This window comes from Podarcis vaucheri (assembly GCF_965113315.1).
Source record: "Podarcis vaucheri genome assembly, chromosome: 4".
Taxonomy (NCBI): Eukaryota; Metazoa; Chordata; class Lepidosauria; order Squamata; family Lacertidae; genus Podarcis; species Podarcis vaucheri.
In genome coordinates, this window is record NC_138762.1 from 67379247 (window position 1) to 67397400 (window position 18154).

An 18154-nucleotide genomic window follows, 5' to 3' on the forward strand; every position below is an offset into this window, starting at 1 on the left:
GGGTTAGTGGAGTCTGTAACCTGAAGCGTCTGTAACCCAAGGTACCACTGTACTAGCTTAGGATCATCACCTACATCTGATGGAGGGGAAGAGCATAAAAGCAGCAGAAGTAAGGAATAGCCAATTCTATGGATGTGGAACCAGTTAGAGGGTGGTCATGTAAGTGTTTAAAGTGGCCAACAGCTGGAATGTTGCCCCTGAGGGCATATAGGCAGAGCTTGCTTCGATGTCCTCTCAAAAGTGCCTATCAAAACTAACTGGCAAGAGAGCATTGCAGAAGGGTGCTGCTGCTGCTGCTGCCACCGCTGTTGCTGTTGAACTGCAGACTGACTAACATTCCTGCTGGATACGTTGAACTGGCAGTGCAGTACTTTAGATCCTCACAAAATTTGTAAAGGTTATTTTAAAAGGCAATTTTGTTTGGAAAAGAAAGAGAGAGAAATAGCTCATACATAAGCAAGGTGAACAAGCTATTATGTTACTTCCTGCAAGAAGCGCTTTGATAAAGCGAATAGTATAGTAAAGAAAAAAGTAAAATGGAGGGGGAAATGTATATGGCCAAAAGGTTCATAAACAGAAAATAAAGGGTTAATCGGAAACCAAGAAATGCTGACTAGAGGACAAAAGGGACAAAGAAGTTTATCTGCCTGAAATTAGAGCTGAGTCAGAAAGTGGTATGGATATTTAGTAATAGGGTGGTGTCTACAAAAATCTATAGAATCAGCTGACTGGGGGGGAAAAAAGTAGATACTGGTTACTTTAAAATAGTAAATATCCCAAATTGTGTTCTCAGTCAAAAACAGATAATATAAATTCAGAAGTTCTTTAAATGTATTCTGCAGTGTCTCCCTCTTTAAATTATTTTTACTGAAGTTTTCAACAGACAGATAACAACAGCAAAACAAGCACAAAATGTAATACTGCAGTACAACAGTTCATTGATCAGTCTGCATCACTGGACAGAATTGACCTGCAAAATACTAAACTCAATATAGACTACAGAAAATGTGCAGTAGTGTCTTTGCTTAATTGTTAGAGCATATTCTCACACAAAAAAGATGAGATAAACTTGTGTATTGATGCAAGCCCAGGGTATGTTTGTCATAGACTCAGTTTTCCCCCTGGAATAATGCTTCAAGTATTTTCATGTTTTGTGAACCTACCACATTGCCTCATGACAGTGTAATTTGTGTGAACAAGTATGAAATGGATTTGCTGTTAATCCCAGTTGGCACAATTTCTCTCTCCCTGTTTTTTTAACAGACTAATTTGCTGCCTGGCGCATGAGTTGTTTCTTCCGAATGTTTTTGGTCACAGTCCTGTTTTGCCTAAGAACAGACAGTTTGCAAACTTAATCCTCATATTCTATTATGTTTGCAGCTTTAAAATAAAATAAAAATAAAATAATGTTTTATTTGATGTAAAAGGGCAAAGAGTGGGGAAGTGGGAGAAATCAACCAAGGTTAAGACCGGTTAACAATTGACCTGTCCTTCCTGGGATCTGTTGGTAATACAGTATTGAATTATTTATTTGAATTTATTTTTAGAACACTTACAAAGACTTACCCACAGTCTCCCAAAACTACTAAACAGTATCCGGCTTCTCCTGTGAAACACCGTGCCACTTCAAATCTCAACCAAGAAACAGCTAAGAAAAGGGCAGAAAAGCATAAAGACCAGCAAAGGGAGACTGCTGGTCAGAAAAACCAAGGGTCACCTGGTGAAGAGGTTGTAAGCCAACATCTAGCTGAAAAATCTCTGCCTTCTGCAGGAAAGACCGAAAGCAGTGAAGGTGTGCCTTTTTTGCTTTTGTTTTGTTTTTGCTTCTGCTATAATACCTCTTAACTCCTTATATATCAAATAACTAGTTCTATCATTTCCATCTTTGTGGCAAAGGAAATTTGGCACTGATCCAGAGGATGCCATAAATGCCTTTATCTTAGGAAGTCTTCATAGAATATTCAGTTAGGTCTAGTAGTAGGTATAATGTCAAGAATAAACTACTGGGCCATTGGTAAGCAAAACATATTGAGAAGCCAGAAGTCGATTCCTGGATATTTCGTGTGCTTTTTCTTGCTGTGGTGTCAACCTCTCACAGTACAATAACATGCCCTGCTTTACTGAAGATAACATGAATTGTAGGTGCAATTAGAAATACTATATGAACGTTTTCCTTTAAACAGTGAAACAAAGGATTAATTTATACAACTAATTGAGGTAGTTTCCTGGGGGAAAGAGCTGTTGTTCATTTCACTTTGATACAACTACCTTGATATACTTTCTAGATATTCTTCTCGGCTTACTAATTTTGAGCCACTTATTAGTACAACCTTAACTATGTCCATCAAATCCTGTGCTTTACACACATTAAATTAACACATGTAATGACATTATATTAGTTGGCATCCATCTGTCTTGGGAGACAGTGGACGAGTGTGTGTGCCTTCAGGTGTGAAGTCAAACCATTTGAAAGTCACAGTGCCTGCTGTGGCTGTAGAGACCAATATAGGAGAGACATGTTTTGTTACAGCTGGGACAGATGAAGGCATCTGGTTCTGCTGATCCAGCTGCACCATGGCGTTTCTTCTTTCTACACTCCTCCCAGCAGTTGTTCCTCTTCTGGTCACTGCTGTGGATACAAGACCTGATTGTCTCCTGATTGTTTTGAGTGTTTCCCCCCCCCTCCTGAATATGAAGCGGTTTATAAATGCTTTAAAGAAATGAAGTGAAGTGAAATTCCACTGAATGTTTAGGTTGCCCAGTGTTTCCTGGGCTGCAGTCTAGAATGTTTTAACCGGAACAACAAATTGTTTAGGGAAACTTGCAGCAGGAACTACTGATGCCGAAGAAGCTACAAGGATTTTAGCAGAGAAGAGGCGCCAAGCTCGTCTCCAGAAAGAACAAGAGGAAAAAGAAAAGCAGGAGAGAGAAGAACATGAAAGGTATTTTCCCTACCCCATCCCCACTTCTCCATTAATAACAGCACACACTTGGACAGCTTCTCATTGCTGCTGTTAAGAGACCTTTTAATTAGTTTCAATTTCAGAGAGAAGTTAACAGGGAATGAATTAGTAAACTTATCTAAACTATAGTGAGTCCCTATCCATGATTTCCCAAAATTTAGGGCACATCTCCCATTTTCCAAGGAAACATGACAAAAGTACACAATTCTGTGCAATATGTAAGTGTTATGCAAGGTATAGCTCCCTCTGCCAGTCCTAAAATAAGTATTTCTGTGGCTTTGCAGGCTAGAGAGAGAAGAGCTGAAAAGAAAGGAAGAGGAAGAGAGGATTCGCCGGGAGGAAGAGGCTCGCAAGAGAGAGGAGGAAAGAAGGCGTGAAGAGGAAGAAGCTAGGAGAGCAGCGGAGGAGGAAGCTAGGAGGAGAGCGGAAGAAGAAATCCTGCTAAGGGAAAAACAAGAAAAGGAATTGCAAGCTATGATTGAGATGCAGGTATGGCCTTTTGGAGGTAGAAGACCATACGTATTATTTAAGAAGTGTTTTGACTATGCAGCCTTTTCAAGATAGAGCCTAATATTTCAGAATAATTATGTTTTGTAAAAAGCAGAAATGCAGTACATAATGCTTCTGTAGGTTTATAATAGATGAACATACATCGTTACTTTTTATTCAGAGTCAGACCACTGGCATATCTCTAAACCGCTCTTGGTTTCCTGGAAGTCTCATGTACAGATCTTTCCATTATCCATCTCCCGTGATCCATTATCATTTCAATACTTTGGGGTTTAAAATGCAGACATCTGTATGCAAGACATGTCCTCTGCCATTGATCTAAGTCCAGCATTATTAAGCATGCCATACATTATGTAGAACGTATTAAACCTCAGGTGCCTATAGTTACTGCCCTTTAAAATGACATACATGCTAAATGCTAACTATATGTCCTGACTTAGATCTGTTAGCTCTTTGACTTTTAACTACAATTCCATCAGTATGGATGGGCTTTGTACTGCTTAGAGCATGTTTAAATCCCTTTTCCAGGTGGGTTTGCAGGGCCACCTGGGAATTGTCATAGCTCAGTAGTTGAGCATGTGCTTTGCATGTCAAATTTCTCAGATTCAATCACAGCCACCTCTAGGTCAGTATAGACAATACTGAAGTAATTCGACTAGCGCTCTAAATTGCTAGAAGGCAGCTCCCTGTGTTCTTATACCTTTCTGGGAACTGGTGGCACTAGCTAGTCTACGTCCACTACAGTCCAGCAGATCCACATGGGATCCACACAAAACCCTAGCAGAAAGCTTTGGTGCTACATTTTAGGGAAATACTGTCCACTCACATTTTCTGGAGTCTGGAAAGTTGTCTGTGATGGAATGAATAAGGTGGCTTATTTTTTGGTGGCTTATGTGTGTTTAATTAGAAAGAAGCAGCAGAAGCGAAGGCCCGGGAGGCGGCTGAGCATCTGCGTCTGGAAAGGGAACAAATCATGCAGCAGATAGAGCAAGAAAGACTGGAGCGAAAGAAGGTAGAGAATTTGTCCATATCACGGGTGACAGCATTGTTACTTTTGTCCTCATAAGGTTTATCCAATGCATCTCTAAATTAAAGGTGTCCTAGACAAGAGAAAAGCTTGGTGATGTAGTTGAGCTCCTAATGTCAAATGTAATTGTTCGTTATAAATTCTGTTCAAAATTATTATCCTCTTCATATTTAACCTTTAAGATTTGGGAGCAGCCAGTTGGTATGCATGGGATCCGCCTACCAGTTGCAACCTTTCTGTATAGGATCATGGTTAGTAAGGCTGTAATAATCCTACACAGTCTCTAACACATCCTTTTCCAACTTGGGTCCCCATATGTTGCTGGACTACAACTCCCCTTATCTCTGACTACTGGCTTGCTAGCTAGGGATGGTGGGAATTGTAGTCCAACACCATCTGGGGACCCAAAGTTGGTTGGGAAAGGCTACTCTAACAAAAGCAGAGTTAAAAGATATTTACTCTGTTACATGTATGGCAATTGTGTTTAATCAGATGGTATGAAATTGCTGGCACTGGTGACTTGCCATTGCATTTTCATTGCAAAGATGAACCATATTAAAGAGATCCATATTGGAAGATTCTAACAGCAGTGATTCAGAAATATGACTTGGTGACATTGCCTTATGTGGCCAGCCCAAGATTTATTACCTTATTTGAGCTTCACATGTCTGTAGAATGGGGAGATATTTCTTCTGTGCTATACAGTGGTGCCTCGCAAGACGAAATTAATTCGTTCCGCAATTCTCTTCGTCTTGCGGTTTTTTCGTCTTGCGATGCACGGTTTCCCATAGGAATGCATTGAAAATCAATTAATGCGTTCCTAGGGAAACCACCTTCAGGCCAGGTCCGGGGACAGTCTGTCCCCGGACCTCTTCTGAAGGCTGGGGGGGGGGACAAGGGCTTTTCTTCCCACCCCCAGCATTTTAAAAAACCCTGGGACAGCGGAGGACTTCTCCGCTGTGCGGGGCAATCTTAAAATGCTGGCGGGCGGCATTTTAAAATCGCTCCGGACAGCGGAGGACTTCTCCGCTGTCCGGGGCGATTTAAAAGCCCCTGGGAAGGCAGGCAGGGGGGACAAAGACTTTCGCCCCCTGCCCGCCTTCAGAAGGTGTCCCCCCCCGCCCCACTTCGGAACAGCTTTCCGAAGTGGGGCGGCGGGGCCAGGTGTCCCCGCCCCACCTCCCCACTTCGGAACAGCTTTCCGAAGTGGGGCGGCGGGGCCAGGTGTCCCCGCCCCCCCTCCCCACTTCGGAACAGCTTTCCGAAGTGGGGCGGCGGGGCCAGGTGTCCCCGCCCCCCCGCCCCACTTCGGAACAGCTTTCCGAAGTGGGGCGGCGGGGCCAGGTGTCCCCGCCCCCCTCCCCACTTCGGAACAGCTTTCCGAAGTGAGGCGGCGGGGCCAGGTGTCCCCGCCCCCCCGCCCCACTTCGGAACAGCTTTCCGAAGTGGGGCGGCGGGGGCAGGTGTCCCCGCCCCCCCTCCCCACTTCGGAACAGCTTTCCGAAGTGGGGCGGCGGGGCCAGGTGTCCCCGCCCCCCCCGCCCCACTTCGGAACAGCTTTCCGAAGTGGGGCGGCGGGGCCAGGTGTCCCCGCCCCACCTCCCCACTTCGGAACAGCTTTCCGAAGTGGGGCGGCGGGGCCAGGTGTCCCCGCCCCACTTCGGAACAGCTTTCCGAAGTGGGGCGGCAGGGCCAGGTGTCCCCGCCCCACCTCCCCACTTTGGAACAGCTTTCCGAAGTGGGGCGGCGGGGCCAGGTGTCCCCGCCCCCCGCCCCACTTCGGAACAGCTTTCCGAAGTGGGGCGGCGGGGCCAGGTGTCCCCGCCCCCCCTCCCCACTTCGGAACAGCTTTCCAAAGTGGGGCGGCGGGGCCAGGTGTCCCCGCCCCCCCGCGGAACAGCTTTCCGAAGTGGGGCGGCGGGGGCAGGTGTTCCCGCCCCCCCTCCCCACTTCGGAACAGCTTTCCGAAGTGGGGCGGCGGGGGCAGGTGTCCCCGCCCCCCCGCCCCACTTCGGAACAGCTTTCCGAAGTGGGGCGGCGGGGCCAGGTGTCCCCGCCCCACCTCCCCACTTCGGAACAGCTTTCCGAAGTGGGGCGGCGGGGCCAGGTGTCCCCGCCCCCCCGCCCCACTTCGGAACAGCTTTCCGAAGTGGGGCGGTGGGGCCAGGTGTCCCCGCCCCCCTCCCCACTTCGGAACAGGTCCTGGACCTCTTCTGAAGGCTGGCGGGGGCGAAAGTCTTTGCTCCCCCCGCCTGCCTTCAAAAGCTGTCCGGCCAAGGCTTCCCGGACCTTTCCGCCAGCAGCGGCAGCGCTGCCGCTGCTGGCGGAGACTTGCCGGCATGCCCAGGCTTCCCGGACCTTTCCGCCAGCAGCGGCAGCGCTGTCGCTGCTGGCGGAGACTTGCCGGCATGCCGAAGCCTGCGCGCAGCGCGCCCAGGCTTCGCGGATCTCTCTGCCAGCAGCTGTCCGGGGCGATTTAAAAGCCCCTGGGAAGGCAGGCAGGGGGGACAAAGACTTTCGCCCCCTGCCCGCCTTCAGAAGGTGTCCCCCCCCGCCCCACTTCGGAACAGCTTTCCGAAGTGGGGCGGCGGGGCCAGGTGTCCCCGCCCCACCTCCCCACTTCGGAACAGCTTTCCGAAGTGGGGCGGCGGGGCCAGGTGTCCCCGCCCCCCCTCCCCACTTCGGAACAGCTTTCCGAAGTGGGGCGGCGGGGCCAGGTGTCCCCGCCCCCCCGCCCCACTTCGGAACAGCTTTCCGAAGTGGGGCGGCGGGGCCAGGTGTCCCCGCCCCCCTCCCCACTTCGGAACAGCTTTCCGAAGTGAGGCGGCGGGGCCAGGTGTCCCCGCCCCCCCGCCCCACTTCGGAACAGCTTTCCGAAGTGGGGCGGCGGGGCCAGGTGTCCCCGCCCCCCCCGCCCCACTTCGGAACAGCTTTCCGAAGTGGGGCGGCGGGGCCAGGTGTCTCCGCTGCTGGCGGAGACTTGCCGGCATGCCGAAGCCTGCGCGCAGCGCGCCCAGGCTTCGCGGATCTCTCTGCCAGCAGCGGCAGCGCTGCCGCTGCTGGCGGAGACTTGCCGGCATGCCGAAGCCTGCGCGCAGCGCGCCCAGGCTTCGTGGATCTCTCTGCCAGCAGCGGCAGCGCTGCCGCTGCTGGCGGAGACTTGCCGGCATGCCGAAGCCTGCGTGCAGCGCGCCCAGGCTTCGCGGATCTCTCTGCCAGCAGCGGCAGCGCTGCCGCTGCTGGCGGAGACTTGCCGGCATGCCGAAGCCTGCGCGCAGCGCGCCCAGGCTTCGCGGATCTCTCCTGCCTTCAAAAGCCGTCCGGGATAGCAGGAAGCGCTTCCCTGCTATCCCGGACTGCTTTTAAAATGCTGGCGCTGGGGAGCAAAGCCTTTTGGCCCCCGCCAGCCTTCCTGGACCTCTTCTGAAGGCCGGAGGGGGGGGGAAAGGCTTTGCTCCCCACCGCTAGCATTTAAAAGAGGTCCCCGGAGATTTCCCTATGGGCTTTCGTCTTGCGAAGCAAGCCCATAGGGAAATTCGTTTTGCGAAGCGCCTCCAAAACGGAAAACCCTTTCGTCTAGCGGGTTTTCCGTCTTGCGAGGCGTTCGTCTTGCGGGGTACCACTGTATATTGATGCAATCTCAGTTAGCTTAGCACTTTCAGTTTTGGAAGGCAAAGGATAATAAACAACATAATCATTTCCTTTTTCTTTTCAGAGAATAGATGAAATAATGAAAAGGACAAGAAAAAGCGAAACACCAGAAATCAAGGTGTGGAACAGAATTTCCTTCCTTTCCTTGGAAGTGTAGAATTATGTAGTTCAACACACAATAAATGCCATTGCCCCAGAAATCTGAAGATTAATCTTAATTTGTAATATAATTGGCCACTTTGGGCCCTCTTAGAAGGGTCACAATTGTTTCTCTCTCATATAAACAGCAGAAGAAATTAAATATGTGCAAACATGGGGCAACATAATGGCAAATACTACCTTTCTTAATGCCTCTAAGGGGGAGAGATGAAAACAAGTGTATTGTGCCTTCTATCTTAGTTCCAAAGTACACAGTTCATGCAGCATTTACCTCCGCTGCTACATGGAGGAAAGCAACTTAGAGAGGGCATTTTGGGAGGGTAAACAGCAGGAACAGAAGTATTTGAGCTGTCCCCTCCTCCCTCCCATTCTGCTTTTTCTCAGCTGCAGCCACTTCTGGCTACTTTTCAGTAACACAGACAGAACAGGGTAGGAAGAGACACATAACTGGACGTAACATGTAGTTTGACTCTTAATCACTTACTGCTCCTACTTTATTCTACATACTTGGTTAAATGATAGGCTCTTCAAGAGTAATGGTCAAAGACCAAAGCAATTAGTACTACTGTACAAATAACTGAAGAGCTGGCTGGTGTACATTTTGCTTGTTATCCTCGCAAGCCTGATTGGTGAAGGGAGGAACTACCTGGATCAAATGGCTGCTGCTTCTGCAGTTATTAGTCCTAGCGACATAAGAGAGAGAAAACAGGGCCTGTAGCTATTTTAAACCCTTGTCACCTCCTCCTTTCCCACAGAGCACCTTGACTGAGCTTTGCTTAAAAAAAAATTTAAAAAATTGTCAGAGAATCTGGCCCGTGGGCAGGGCATCTCTGATCTGCATAGATACCAACCTGCAGTGCCCATAGTAAAGATCTAAGGTTCCCAGGGAACTAGTGTTGGTACAAGGGCTTAGAGACTGCTTACCTTTCCCACCCTGAAGCAGATAATACAGACATGATATAAGGATCTTGCTGGAAGTTCTCACCCATCTCCTTCTGCAGCCATTGTTTTCCCTATGTCTGCTTCCTTTATGTTTATAGAGAATGCTACAATAAGAGATTAAGACTGTTACAAGCTTTGTGGGGGTATATATAAAACATTTTGAGCAAAGTATAGCTGGTAAGATATAAATGTTCAGCTGCGCCTCTGGAAAGATCTGCAGTTAGTGAATTTTACATGTTTGATACAGAAGGAAGATATTCAGCTGGATGTGCCATCATCTTTAAATCTGGACAAACAGCCAAAGCCACCTGCTATCAATCAAGCAGGTAAAAGACAACACTGTATTGGTATTAAATTATGTATTGATTGCCTTCCAAAATCTATGCTTCAGTGAAACGTGCTAGATTGTTCCTATTTTTGGCAATACTTCCTGAAAGTGCAAGCGTTTGGCCTGCCCATAGTATTATTCTGGCAGACATATAGTCATTTTGGCCTGCTTCTCATGTGTGTTTGCTAGTTTTGCTATTTACATTGTTTTACTTCTTCTTAATATTAAACCTCATAAGTTAGCTTGAGTGGGCATGCCACTCACACTGTAAAGAGCTCATAACCCACCCACTCTCAGTAGCCAGAAACATCATACCCAGACACTGGAGGGACTTGTCAGGAATAAACATGGAACACTGGTATCAAGTGGTATGGGAGACAGCCTTACTAGAAAAGCTAACCAATAGACTGAAACTGACGTGGGGTGGAATAGAAGAGAATGCCTTCACTCTGGTATGGCTCCGCTTTATCACATGCACACCCCAAAAAGACAATACAGGGGATAAAAATAACACACAACTGCTCTCTATCCTTTTCCAACCATTGATTCCCCCCCTTTTATTCTTAGTGACTATTTTTCTACAAGTTCCCCCGTTGAAAGGGGGGGGGGAATGGGAAAATAAGCTACTAGACATGGCAGATAGCCAGCAAAGTTGTACCTGGAGTAGACCCATTGGAATTATTGGACTTAATTCCATTGATTTCAGTGGGTTTACTCTGAGTATCTTAGTTGTCTATAATCCAATAATGAGGAGAGCAGCTGGCTGCCACCTTTACTAAATGTGATTTCCTCTTTTCCCCTGCCTATTGGTGGAGAACCTTCAGAGCTCTCACATACTGAATGCAACATCTCAGGCTTCCCATGTGAAACTTCAAGCTTGCATATTTTCATCTTTCAGGCAGTAATTTTTAATTGCATTCCCTAGAGAACAAATCCTGCATTAAGGGTAGGAATAAATATGTGGCTCGCTTTCACCAATGACTTCTTATCTTGTTGCTTTTACAACCACATTTCCTCATGACATCCTTTTCATAGAAATGAATGGACTAACAAGCTGCAAAGATGATAAAGGCCTGGGATGTGCTGTGTCTGACTCTTTCCCTCATGATGTATTTTCTAATGGACTTAAGCCACTTATGGGCCTTATTCAGCTGAACCCAATGGATGGGAAATCAAATAGCATTGATGATTCAACAGATGAAGTTCAGTCTATGGATGTGAGGTACATAACCATTTTAAAATAATCTTAGTCAGGATCCAAAGAACCACACAATTTGTTACATGTGCCTGCTGCTGCTTTAGATTTGTGTTTTTGTATGATATGGTTCAGGGATATGCTTCTCAAAAAAATACTATTATTTTAAATCTTGCTGAATTTGCACAAATAAATCCCTAAAGTAATTTGTATCCTGGCCCTAATAATTTGAACGTTTCATTTATCCTTTAATGAAACATGCTGTGTTCTATGTTTCTTCCAATTTTTTTGTCATTCCTTCCCTTCCACGGGCATCTGTGAACCAATATTTGATGCTCTTAACTATGGTGTACAAAGAAGCAAAATGCATTCTGCAGCCTGATCCTATGCATGTTTACTCAGAAGCAATTCCTACTGTGTCAAATAGTGCTTTCTTCAAGGTAAGTTGTCTAGGGTTGCAACCTTGAGTTATTTGCCATTCATTATCTATCTTCTGTAAAATAGATGAGCTGAAATCACTCTTTTATCATCTGAGGTGATTTGCATTGTCATGAATTTCATGCAACATACATGTTAGTAACCTGGTTTTCACTCTCTTTTTTTCAACAGTCCTGCTTCAAAAGAAGAGCTTATATCTATTCCTGAGTTTTCACCATTGAATGAAATTATGCCTGGTGTTTCTTTGGACCAAAATGGCTCAAATAATGGGAAGGCTCTTCAAGATCTACTAGATTTTACTGGCCAGGCCACTTACCCAAAATTATCAAGTGAAAGTGTCAGCATAGATGATTGTAATAAAAACTTGATTGACGGATTTAATAGTCCAGGACAGGAAACAACTCTCAACACCTTGTGTTGACAAACACACTACTACTTAGCAATAAGGTACTATATTCTTGTAATAAGTATAATTGTTTAGCTACCTGTTGCAGGCAATGTTTGTGTTGCCTTCTGACTGCCACACAACTGAAAAGAAAACCAGGACTCATGAGCCCTCTTCAGAAGTATTGTTTGTGCTTTTAGTGAGCATGTAAGTGGGGAGCAGGGCTGAATTAGATAATATTGGCCTGTCCCTCTATATCAGGGTTTCCCAAACTTGGCTGTCCAGCTGTTTTTGGACTACAACTCCCACCATCCCTAGCTATCAGGACCAGCAATCAGGGATGTTGGGAACTGTAGTCCAAAAACAGCTGGAGACCAAAGTTTGGGAAACCCTTCTCTATATGCACAGTGTCCCTTTTACCGGTATTTGTTCGGCCGAACACATTGGTATCATGGGCTGTGGCCAGAGGGAGATGTCAGGAGTGTTGCTAGACAGGACAGCCTCATTCATGGGTTCACTGAACATGTGAACAGTACTTTGGAAGAGGGCAGTGGGCTTCTCTCTCTCTCTCTCTCTCCTCTCTCTCTCTGTGTGTGTGTGTGTGTGTGTTTAAAACCATCTAATGTGCTCAGAGCTGTTGGGCATTGGATGATAGATTGTTTACTGTCCCATTCCTGAATTTTGTTTAGTAGATAGCCTTCTGGATGTGGCCTCCAAATTATACTCATGCTCACGGGTCTATAATTATGAGGGTCTGAGGGGTCTCCTTTCTTGAAGATTGGCACAATGTTATGCATTTAAGCCTTGAGAGGTTGACAGTGAAGATCAGAACAATTAAATGCAGTATAATAATTTGGAAATCTGAACAATTTAACATAATAATCTGCAAATAAAACATTGGATTTACGTAAACTCACTCAGTCTGTTTTTCTGATTGACAGATGGCGTTATTTGGGAGAATATAGACACTTCCAACGCTGCTGTTGGTCAAACAAGAGCTCATCATTTTAAGAAGCTGCTGCAGTCCTCAACATTGGATATCATGTTCCTCTGCACTGAATTTACTGTCTTCCCATGTGCATTGATGAGCAAGTAGTCATTTTGGTCAGGAGTGGAAACTTCAGTTTGAGTGGTTTCAGGGAATATTTGTGGGAGCTTTTTTATAATTGAGCTTTTAGCTGCTAAGAAAACATGGTTATTAAACATATACATATATATATATAAATAAATATATTATCAGTGGGCTCCCAAGTGAGTCAGTAAAATTTATTTTAAAACCATTCTTTTAATTTTGTCATTGAGCTATCAGGATTGTGTGTGTGTGTGTGTGTACGTAAAAATGCACATTAAAATGAAATGGCTGTTCCTGTGTTTGCCTTTCAGTTTGTTTGTGTTTTTTCCCCTTGGGAAAAAGTCATTTTTTAAATGCCATTTATTATAGGTGTCTTATTGCAAATCAATAACTGAGAAGGCTTGGAAAAAATATGCAACTGCTGGAATCCAATAGATTTTCTTGCAGACAGTGGAACATTTGAATTACCACTCATTAAAATATGGCACATAATTTTATTTGTAGTACTTTTTGATCTGTCAGTAACTGAGTTGGCACTGAATTGGAGCTACCACTAATAATATAGTGCTAGAATGAAATTAGCAAAAGTATCACACTGTATTTAATTTTAACTGTCTGTGGGGGAAAGTTTTATCATTACATGTATTATATTATTGTAGAAGTAACTGTATCATGGGGTCCAGGATGATGATATGTTAATGTTCAAGATTCAGTGTCTGTTATCAATACCAGGTGGTTTTCATTCATGGGATTCTCTAATATCCAACAACTCAGCTTCATATAATCAACAGCAAACAGTATATATACACGGGCAACAAGATATTATAAGGTACATAACCACAAGTGCTGAAAGTTGTATTCCTGCAACACTATAGTCTTATCAGCCTCTCTCACTCTGCAATTGTATATGAAGAAAGCTCTTGTTGAGAATGCATAGATGTTCTGTATGAAGGGCATAATTCAGCCTAGTTAAGCATTTTGAGATCCGTCTGTTCCAAAGGGCAAGTCAAGCACTTAAATTTCTCTTGAATTTGAAATCGATCAACCTTAAGAGTGTTTAGTTTAGCCTGGATTGTGCACAAGGAATTTCAACTTTTGGTGAACTCTTCTTACCTTTTATGCTGTATTCTATGCTGCCTAGAGGACAACTCTGTCCCGTTCTTTACAACAACAAAAAAGACATTTCTGTTGGAGCTAAAGAAATGGGAAACTTTTATATGTTGGGGGTGTTGAAATGTAATGTAGCTTTGTTCTCGTGACTCTAAAAATGGGCACGTATTGAGAAATTAGTTATTGAAGCTATGTGATAATATACCCAAATGCTTACAATATTTATGTTGATGTCATTCAGCAAAAAAATACTTCCTTGGTGACTGTGCAGTATGTGGTAGCATGGTATGGTGTTCTTCCAAGTTAATTCTGCAGTTTTCCTCATAAACAATAAAGAACTTAATCATATTGTGGTGGTGGTTGATGTATTTAGTTATGACAGATTAATGACACAGCATTTTCTGCAGGTAAAATGTATTTGTATTCAGGTGTTGAAACACTTAATAAACAGTTTCTCCAAAGATTCAAGGGAAAAGGTTTGACATAAAACCCTTTTACCTGAAATACCAAGAACTCAAGGTTTGCTACAAGAAAAATTGATAGCTTCTATAAATCAAAAGCAACTTAACATATGAAAGCCAAATGCAAGCACAATTGATTCTTAAATAGACTACATTGTCCGAGTCTACAGCAGATTTTTAAAAGCACAAAATATTTTTAATTCAGAAAGTTACAAAAATTGCTTGTGGCAGCAGACATCATTTTTTAGAAAGGTATTTCTCAAACTTTTACACACAAGGAGGAATCCTAAGATAAGGCCTGCTGTGATTCATGCATTTTTATAAAAAATACTCTATTGTTCAGACAGTTTCATTATTGGATAACTTTTTGCTCCCTTAAAAAAGTTTTATAGAGACACAACAGGGTGCATGTGGTGGTTCTGATCTTGCACAACAACCTTGGATATGACCTTCTGAAGCAACATTATACTCAGTCAGACCATAGTATTGGCCCCTTTATTTCAGTCCGTATTGTCTACACACTAACTGGTAGTAGCTTTCCAGGGTTCCAGGCAGGGTTCCATTACTTACTCTACAGACACATTAATGAAGGATAAAGCTATCAATAGGTATGAGTTCTGATGCACACAGTTGTGCAACAGCTTAGATTTTGGAGTCCTGAAGTCTGCCAATTCTCCCAAGTCTTCTCAGACAAGTTATTCTCAAAGTGATTTAGGTAACTCCACAGTTCTGCAGCGATCCACCCTTTTCTGATAACAACTGACCCCAAACCAACACTGGTAAGTAAGTCATGAGATTCAACAAGGTGCATCTCAGGAGTAAGTCAGCTCCTTCCTCACTAGTGGATTTAACGCATTAACTGCATTCCTTAATACGCCTTCCATTTTGCATTCAGAGGATATATAACTACCACACTTACTACATGTATTGAAGTGGGCTCCAGCCTGTGAAGACTTATGCCACATCTAATTTGCTAATCTTTAAGGTGCCACAAGTCTTTGCTGTGTTTGCTCCCTGGGTCTCATAATTTAGGATGTTGTGCCAACTGTGTATATGAGTTGAATGACACATGTAATATTTTGAAGTTATTTAGCCACAAAAAAATCTAAACATACAAATCCAAAAGGATGTGAACAGGAGAAGTAAATACAGTACATGAGAATTAGCTCAGAGATTAGCCTATTAAAGGAAAGAGAAAAACTAAATTTGGAACAGCATTGTGGACATAAATTGCATTATCTTGTGTAGGTGAAACCTTAGAGCACTTGTTCGGTATGTAGAACGTCCTATTTTCAATTCCCAGCACCTCCACGTAGACTCGGTATAAGGCGGCTTTCTGTGTTCCTATGCAATACCTTTGCACTGCCCAGATATTTTCCAAGCTTAACTACTATACTTTTCCTGTATCTATCTTATGACTTGTTCCAATTCCTAAGTAGTTGAACACTTGTGAATTTGTGGTTCCTAGCCCACATGCTAGCTATTGGATGTATAGGTTATAGATAATACAATGATTTTGCAGTCCCATTTGTACATTAGGGAAAGTGAGATTTATTATTCCCATGTGAACAATTTTAGGGAAACTAATTGAAATTACAGTTCAATGTTTTTTGGATAAAAGTCCTATTGAGTTTTGTGGGATTCATTCCCATGCAAGTATAGGAAGTATGCATGTATCTTTAAAAAGATACAGTGAAAGTTCTGAAATCCATAGTAACTCAGTACCCTTTTGATGTTGCTAAAGGGAAATGTCTCAGAACATTTTTAGTTCTCCAAGTCTCCTTATCGATACAGCTGTGAAAGAGTACTTTATTTTTGCTTCCTAAATTAAGCAAGGATGAGAATGGGAGATTCCTGCTAAACAAGGCTCAGCTGTGGAGCAGAATCTGAACGCCAAGCCTGCCTTGGGCTATGTGACTGGAGTACCTTTCCGGCATGTATAAAAAGCGCATTTTCTCTCCTCAGAGTAACCAGGCAGCGTTTCCCCAATTTGGGTCTCCAGCTGTTTTTTGGATTACAATTCCCATCATCCCTGGGCACTGTTCCTGCTAGCTAGGGATGATGGGAGCTGTAGTCCAAAAACAGCTGAGGGGGGAAAGACCCAGGTTTGGGGGAAAACGGCCTACCTCCACACACCTGCAATTAACCTACAGTCAGCCTCAGTAGTACGCCATGTGGAGTTTAACGCCCTTTTATGTTTATGTCTGTTTTACCGTCAAGTATTTCTAGGCCGCCTTTCCGGGTAAATACAATTTCGAGGCATTAAAAAAAATAAAAATTACAAAGGCTGTCCTGAGTCCCACACCCAAAAGGCAGTCAGAAGAAACAATGCTAAGGGAAGAAAGAAATGCACTGCTTCGTGTATGTGTGTGTGTGAAGAATGCCAGAATGTACGGCTGCGTCTCTTTTATTTTAACGAAGCGGGGAAGGAGGAGGCGCGCACGGCAGGGCAAAGGAGCAGCAGCAGCCAGGGATTCTTCCGCGCCCCGCGAGGGTCGCCAGGGAAGCGTCGGCATTCGCTCCTTCCCCGCCCCTTTACTTCCGGGGCACTTGGCCCGGCCCTTACGCCTGGGCCGGGGTGGGCGAGGTAGGTAGGCCTGGCCGGTGGAGAAGGGCGCTTCCTCCTCTCTGTTTCTCGCTCTCTCCTCCTCCTCCTCCCGCCGCGGGGCCTGGGCGAAGCCTCGAGGTGGGCGCTCCGAGAAGGAAGGAGGGCGGAGGCAGGTCCTGTCGGAGAAGCGGCAGCTGCAGTGGCTGGGCGAGCGAGCGGGCGGGCGGGCGAGGAGGCTGAGAGACGCCGCGACCTGGAAGAGGCAAGTGTGGTGAGGCAAGTGTCTCGGGACACCGCCCCCTCCTTCCCGGGCCTGCCGCGGCCGAGACTCCCCCCCCCCCAGGGCTGAGGTGGGAAGGTCGAGGGCGGGCGGGCGCGGGGGGGGGTGCCCGTCCCCCCAGGGGATTCTGCTGAGGGAAAGTGAGCTGCACCTTCCCCTCCACCTTTTCTGCGTCTGGAGCCGAATTCCCCCCCGCCCCGTTGAGCCGCCCTGTCTCGAGAAGCGACATCCCGCCTTCTCTACCACGCTTAAAAACTACCCGCAGTTATTATACTGTCACACACAAGAGATACTTCGGTTTCGTCTTTGGGGGTGGGTTGGGGTGCTGCCCCCTCCCTGGTCGTCATCCTTTCCTTGGTCCGTGCTTACCTACCGCGAACGGTTTTTTAAAGTGTAGAGAGCCACGATATCGGTCATTCGGTGGATTCAGGGTGTTTTTTATAGGGTTTTAGTTATTTGCTGTGGCATAAGATAAAAGGCTGATTAGAGTAAATTAGCCTCGGGTTTAACCTCCCCCCCCCAAAAAAAAAAAAAAAAAAAAAACTTACCTAGATGTCCAAATTGTGAGGGTGATAGTTTGGCAATAGTGTGAGAAATTGTAAGGAAAACTGTATTCTTAATAACACATTAAATCAGAATCATTGCCATTCTGTAGCACTATGCTCAAAATCGTTGTAATGGAGTTACCGGTAATCTCTTCTTTGAGTGCCTCCTCCACAAGCGGTCCATAGGGTGACAACAGGGCCTTTTCTGCACTGGCTCCCCATTTGTGGAATGCTCTCCCAAGGGAGGTTTGGCTGGCACTTTCATTATACATCTTTAGGTGCCAAGCAAAAGCATTCCTCTTCAACAAGGCCTTTGGCTGACTAACATACCCCAGTCTTTTAAATGTGGGGAGATGTTATTGGTTTGGTTTGTTGTTTTTATTATGTATTTTGTGCTTTTATCTTGCATTTTTATTCAGTGAACTGCCTTGAGATCATTTGATGAAGGGCAGTAGTATACAAATGTTAATAAAATAAATTCGCATGTCAACATGTAAGAATCTTTAACCACCATGACTTGGAGCACAAAAAGAGGGATTA

The 18154-nt window shown here is 45.1% G+C and overlaps 2 protein-coding genes across 16 annotated transcripts in view; both read left to right on the forward strand.

Moving 5' to 3' along the window:
* The window catches only part of MAP7D2 (MAP7 domain containing 2), a 50825-nt gene extending 36697 nt beyond the window's left edge, over nt 1-14128 (forward strand). For 9 of the 10 annotated variants that reach the window (XM_082220576.1, XM_082220578.1, XM_082220580.1 and 6 more), the window contains 9 exons: nt 1548-1792; nt 2816-2942; nt 3248-3452; nt 4381-4485; nt 8216-8269; nt 9500-9578; nt 10616-10802; nt 11385-11660; nt 12540-14128. In XM_082220576.1, coding sequence (XP_082076702.1) covers nt 1548-1792; nt 2816-2942; nt 3248-3452; nt 4381-4485; nt 8216-8269; nt 9500-9578; nt 10616-10802; nt 11385-11634 — 1252 coding nt within the window. In that variant the 3' untranslated portion in view covers nt 11635-11660; nt 12540-14128. Of the gene's footprint in view, nt 1-1547; nt 1793-2815; nt 2943-3247; nt 3453-4380; nt 4486-8215; nt 8270-9499; nt 9579-10615; nt 10803-11132; nt 11216-11384; nt 11661-12539 lie in introns of those variants that run through there. The other variant, XR_014219142.1, reaches the window with a different exon arrangement.
* A 2625-nt stretch (nt 14129-16753) lies between these two features.
* Nucleotides 16754-18154, forward strand: part of BCLAF3 (BCLAF1 and THRAP3 family member 3) — a 32615-nt gene continuing 31214 nt past the window's right edge. For 3 of the 6 annotated variants that reach the window (XM_082220589.1, XM_082220587.1, XM_082220592.1), the window contains exon 1: nt 16839-17065. The gene's annotated coding sequence lies outside the window, so the exon portion shown is untranslated. The other 3 variants (XM_082220590.1, XM_082220588.1, XM_082220591.1) reach the window with 2 other exon arrangements.